This window comes from Prunus dulcis, chromosome 1 (assembly GCF_902201215.1).
Source record: "Prunus dulcis chromosome 1, ALMONDv2, whole genome shotgun sequence".
NCBI lineage: Eukaryota > Viridiplantae > Streptophyta > Magnoliopsida > Rosales > Rosaceae > Prunus > Prunus dulcis.
Genome location: NC_047650.1, coordinates 8,980,582 through 8,986,808, shown reverse-complemented (window position 1 = coordinate 8,986,808; position 6,227 = coordinate 8,980,582). Strand labels below are relative to the sequence as shown.

The 6,227-nt window shown below is 33.8% G+C and overlaps 1 protein-coding gene across 1 annotated transcript in view; it reads left to right on the top strand.

The window, feature by feature from the left end:
• LOC117626136 overlaps positions 1–4,510 on the top strand; it is a 10,676-nt gene extending 6,166 nt beyond the window's left edge. Inside the window, exons 2-3 of the mRNA XM_034357790.1 lie at positions 3,345–3,450; positions 4,296–4,510. Coding sequence (XP_034213681.1) covers positions 3,345–3,450; positions 4,296–4,331 — 142 coding nt within the window. The 3' untranslated portion in view covers positions 4,332–4,510. The remainder of the gene's footprint in view (positions 1–3,344; positions 3,451–4,295) is intronic.
• Positions 4,511–6,227: the final 1,717 nt, after the last annotated feature.

The window sequence follows — 6,227 nt, the reverse complement described above, 5'->3', positions numbered from 1 at the left end:
TGCAACTAAACACTGTAGCTAAGCACAGTGTAATGACGGAAATACCCCTGATTTTTTTTGCTGTTTCTGTTTTTTTTTTCTGGTGCACAGTGAAATGGCGAAACTGCCCTTGACTAAACAGCTTCTTTTGTTCCCGTTTTTGCCCCTCCTCCTTCGTTGAGAGGGTTTCGTCCGCAGAGACAAAGCCCTGGCTTCAGTTTGTTTCCAACCAGCTGGTTGGGGGGCAGCCATGGAAGAACAGTGTTCGTTGCTGGACATGCGTTGGAGGCCGTCGCTTTTTGTTTGGGAGGTGAGCTGCAAATCCAGCCGCTCTTTCAATCTTCGTGTCACAGATTTGGGATCGGGAGGTTTCTTCTTTTCTACACCCTTCGACTCAGGCTTCCATCTTTCTTGCTTGCGAATATTTGCATCGTTTGTCTTCAGGTATGCATCTCATCAACTTTTTAACAGATCTTTTGGTCTTTATTTCATGAATTTGATTGTTGGCTGGGAGATTTTTCGTGCTTTGTAGAGTTGTGTTGATTTTTTTGGTTATTTTGATTTCAGGTTCTTGGGTAATCTCTAATGGTTTATTTAGTTATTTTTTAGGAATTTGGGTTCATTTATTTGATTCCTTTGATTTTAGGTTTTTGGATAAAGCATTGGAAAGCAAAGACTGAGCATGTTTTTTTATTTTTTTATTTTATTGAATTGATGGCAGCTTTCCAAATTGATAGATTTCAGGTTTGCCAAATTCTGTAACGAAGCAATAAAGGATCAAAAGCTACAGAATTTTTGTCCTTTTACAGAGGAAAAACTTTTTTGACAATATATATAATGGATAGGAATAATAAAGAAACAGTTATAAGGCATCAATATTTTTGTCCTTGGTATTGACCATCAAATTAGTCTTTGTACCCTAATAATGGTTGATCTAAGGCATAGGTCTGCAAAATGGAAAACTCTTTCTAACCATTCATGTGATACTGCATTAGACAATTGTCTGAGTACTCAGGCCTCTGCATTAGACATTGTATTTTAGGAAAATTTGACAACTTTGAGGCAGACTGCATGTTTTGACCCAGTACCTCAACTCTTTTTTTGGTACTGAACTCTAGCCTTTTGAAGGATTTTGGATGGTGGGGTAATGCTGATTTAGAAAACTTAGCCCATTGTGAACTATGAAAGCAATAGAAGAGCTCTTAGCCTATTGTTCACGTTTTCCCCAACTCATGCCACGGCTTGGCACCAGAATCTATCCAGGGACCTAACAGAGAGTATAATCGTTACATTGTAACATGGCATTCCCATGTCCTTTATGCTTTCATGCCCAATGTATGAAATTATATTCAACCAAAAGCACCAAACAGAACAAAAGCTGTACCAACCTACAAAAAACACAGATACAAATGAAATAAAAAATTGCACAGGAAGTTGCCGCTTAAGCGTTAAACATGCTCTGTTGTATTTTTCTTTGAAATTGAATCTTCATGTGAGTAGTTGATTCTGATTATGCTCAGACTTGAAAATTTTGGTGAATTATCTAGCGCTTCTCCATAGCCAGATATAGTATACATAAGCTGATCAAGCTATCAAACTACAGTAGAGATTTTTCTTTCTTTTAGTTTGTTGTCAAGGAATTTTTTGTCAAGAGACTTTTTTTTTTTTTTTTGGTCAAAATAGAAATTGGCAATTATTTTATCTTAGATGGAAGAATCAAATAGAACTGACTTGCTTCTATCAGTACGTATGCACATTCATCTTTCTAACTATGTACTCCACAACTATGATTGTCTTGCCTTCGCCAATCGGTATTCGGTACTAATGAGTTTTTGTGCGGATATGTTCTTTAATTTCTGCAGAATTCAGAAATTTCAAGGATTAATATATAGAAGCTGATACAATGAGGCCAACCATTTTCTTGCATTTTTTGGTGGGAATATTCGTTAGCTTGAGTGCTTTCTGCATCATTAATGCAGAAGACCCATATTTGTATTATACATGGATAGTTACATATGGACTTGAGTTGTAGTTTCATTTAAGTTGCCAAAACAATATAAAGTAGGTATAAATTAGGTCAAAATGCTTCTGTAGAGGACTGTTCTGCATGTATGGAATTTTCATCTTTGTGGAAATATGAATGGTATGTTAGAAAGTGAATTCATATAGACTGCATAGTTGGAATTTTGAGTCCTTAGGTTTATTTTTGTGCAAAGTCTTCTGTTAGAAGATTGATTGAAGAGCTATTTCTTCTCTTTTTCAGTCTCTCTTCTATCACTTGAAAGGCTAAAGCACCTGCAAAGGCATAAATTATAGCTCATGAGAGCAATACTTTTTTTGTATAAATATTTTTAAAGGATGAGACATAGGAGGATCTTTGAAAATGATGGTCTAGAATGGATATTTTGCAGACCGAAGTTTGAGAGGTCTGTTATTGGGAATGCATAATTGTATCCGAAAGCTTCCCGTGATGAACTTAAGATCTTTGAAAATTATGCATAATTGCATAATTGGTTGTTGGTTAGGAGATTTTTCGTCCTTTGTAGAGTTGGGTTCATTTATTTGGTTATTTTGATTTTAGGTTCTTGGGTAATCTATAATGCTTTATTTAGTTATTTTTTACGAATTTGGGTTCATTTATTTTGTTACTTTGATTTCAGGTTTTTGGATAAAACATTGGAAAGCAAAGATTAAACATGCTTTTTTTTTTATTGAAATTTTTTTCTGTTTTTTATCTGCTGTTGGCTGTTGCATTCTAAAATTTTTTTGTTTTTTATATGCTATTGGCTGTTGCATTCTGCTGTTTCTGTTTTTTATCTGCTGTTAGAATTGCTGTTTGCTGTTGCATTTTAAACAAGCAAAAAAGAAGTGGACATTAATCAGGTTTTGCTAAAATAGAAACTAAGAATGATTAACTAGCAACCATGCTGATAAAGTGCTATCTATGTTGTAGAGTTCTTGCCTGAATGTGTATGGTTTGTCCTTTAAAATTATAATTGACCATAATATTCTAGATATTAGAATTGCTGCAGACTTATGTAGATCACAGTCTGTCCAACAATTCAATCCTGAGTGAGAGAGTGGTTTTGTGATTTTGATTGTTTAGGGTGGCTTGGTGGGCTTGGTTGATTATGAGTTTTGAATCAAATGTACTCATTTTGTATATCTGTTTAACTAGGCTTGATATTAATATACGCATATTGTTTGAGCCATGTTCTATCTTTAGCGTATTTTTTATTTATTTTTTACAAATTTGGATTCATTTATTTGGTTACTTTGATTTCAAGTTTTGGGGTAATCCCTAATGTTTTATTTATTTATTTTTTACGAATTTGGGTTCATTCCTTTGGTTACTTTGATTTCAGGTTCTTGAGTAATCCCTATTGCTATATAAGAGGAGTTGAGGTATTTAAATTTCACAACATATTGGGTTCTATCAGGAAGGGAATTGAATCTCACAGATTAGCTCAGGTATTTCCATCATTGTTATTATTAATTTTTTTAATCAATTGTCAATTCAGTGACTTTGCTCTCTTCGACAAATCTTAGAAATGGAAATCATTCTCAATTTCTGTTTTTATTGCTGATAAAACATTGGAAAGCAAAAACTAAGCATGCTTTTTTTTATTGAAAAATTTTTCTTTTTTGTTCTGCTGTTGGTTGTTGTATTCTAAATATGGAGAAAAAAATTAATGATAAAACACAAGGAAAAAAGAAGTGAAGATTTATCACGTTTTCACAAACCATTTAACCACTATTGGATTAACAATAAATCAATTTTTTGCATGCTGAATGTTTGGAAATACTATTAAATTGTCATATTTACACGTAAAAATTTTGGGAAAATGTCCATTTTTCAGGGTAGGTTCTGCCCGTTTTTTAACAGAAATGTCAAGCCCTTAAATAATTTTTGCTCTAAATAACAGCAAAAAAGTCATATATTCCTAATACATAAGAGAATTAAAAACCTAAACATTATATTTACATCCTTTTTTCCAATTTTTCTTCAATATATTCAACCATAATTATTTTGCCTCTCTTCAACTTTTCCTTTAGATAAACACAAAATTTAAAATATGTTTACTTTGTATTACTTCAATTAGAAAACCATCTACAACTTGCTCATTAGTTCTCTTAATTTTGTAACTTTGTATTTCCTAGATTGAAAAACTATTTATAACTTTCTTTTTAAATCAATAAATTATATTATTCCTGTTTATACATAATTAAATATTTATGATTATTGTCCTAACTCAATTTCCCCCATTCATCAATATTAACATTTACTATTTTCTCACTTTTTTTTTTTATAACAGGATCAAGACCTCCATCAAAGAGAAGAAAAATCATGAAGAAAGTGCAAAACAAAGCTCGCCCAATTAAATAGCATGCTGTACAAAACTATCCAACTTTTGCTATTTTGATGCCTACTTCCTACTATAAACATCTCAATGTATATACAAACAAGTGTAGTATTTTAACATAACAAGTAGCCTGTAAATTATGTTATTACATGCTTTTTTGCAACTTACACTCCTTTAGTTAAACATAATGTTATAAATTAACAAATTTTTATCCCATGTTTGTTTTCACTTGGTTCTAATTTTAAGTGTGACTGTTAATACTGTTCCCACCAAAAACACCTCCTTAGGTGTTCTTAGTGAGACCTGCGTGGAAAGGGCGGACTAGACAGTCCCGAACCCAAGCGCCTGCAACAACCAAAGCGCCTGCAACCACCCAAGTGCTAGCCACAACCTCCGACCATCCAAGCGACATCCATAACCACCTACCATCCCAGCGCCTGCAACTGATCCAATCCCCGACTGTCAAAGGCACACGCAGCCAATTCCAATCAGTTTCGACAAGCACCGATGAGAGACAATGACTTCGTAGCTTGAACTATGGATTGTGAACGATAGGCTGTGCAACGATGGCGACTGTGAAACGACGACGATAGCGCAAGCAAAGGGAGAAGTAGAAGACGAAGTAGATTGAGAAGAAGCAAAGAGAAAAAAATTCGAAAAAAAAAAAAACAAGGAGAAAAAATAGAATTAGAAGAAGAGGCGAAGGAGATGGGATGGAGAAGAAGAATAGGAGGAGGAGGATGGAGAAGAAGAAGCAAGCGGGAGGAAGAAGAAAGTGTTGAGATGCGGAGAGAGCGAGAAGAAAAGTTTAAAAAAAAATAAAAAAAAATCACTTTGATATATTTTTAAAAATTCAAAAATTCAAAAAATAAAAAAAATCTAGTACTAGTCCAACATATACCAAACGCAGTACAAGTGTTATCCACCTTAGGCCAAGCCAATCCAATTCAAGACAGTCCTATTATTTAGTCAAGTCCATGACAATCCTTCGTATCAAACGACCCCCAAAAAGGCAAGAGTTCTCTAGACGAGACCCTCTCTTTTAAGAGATAAAATCTCACCTAAAAATCATATATAAAGTCTTCAATATAGAATAACTCCATCAAAAAAGAGAATTGGCCTCACTTAAGGGCCATATATATAAGGTCTTCACTAGGGGTGGGCACTCAAACCGGCAAACCGGAAATCCGAGCCGAACCACACCGAACCAAACCGAAAAAAAACCGAGTTGACCAAAAAGTCAAAAACCGGTCAAAAACCAAACCGGATCGGTTTGGACCGGTTTCGAATCCGGTTCCATGTCTTCAAAAATCGAACCGGGCCGAACCGAACCGGTGAAACTAAAAAAGTATATAATTTCAATATATATTTATATTTAATGCTATATTTTTAATTTCACTAAAAAAAACTTAATATTTATTCAAGTTCAATGTCAAAATATCTCTTTTTTCTCACTTTAATATTTATTTTTATATGAAATTGAATAATTTGTTAATTTTCAAGTAAAAAAATAATATTTCAGTTGAGAATTGTATTACAAAACAATTTTAAAAAATAATTTTTATAATCCGGTTCAAAACCGGACCGAAACCGGTTCAAACCGAACCAGACAGTTTTGAATTTTTTTAATTAAAACCGAACCGAACCAAACCGCATGAATAGTACCGAATCGGTTCTAATTTGAGACAAAACCGGTCCAAACCGAACCGTGCCCACCCCTAATCTTCACTATAGAATTCTTATATGAAGTATAAATAAGAAATGGAGTCTATTCTAGTTAAAAAGTGCCTTAATTTACATATAAGTGGTCTCAGATTCGAAGTCAATAACACTTATTTTTGCGTGTGTGAGAGAAACAAAACAACTGCACCTGCTATAAAAAAT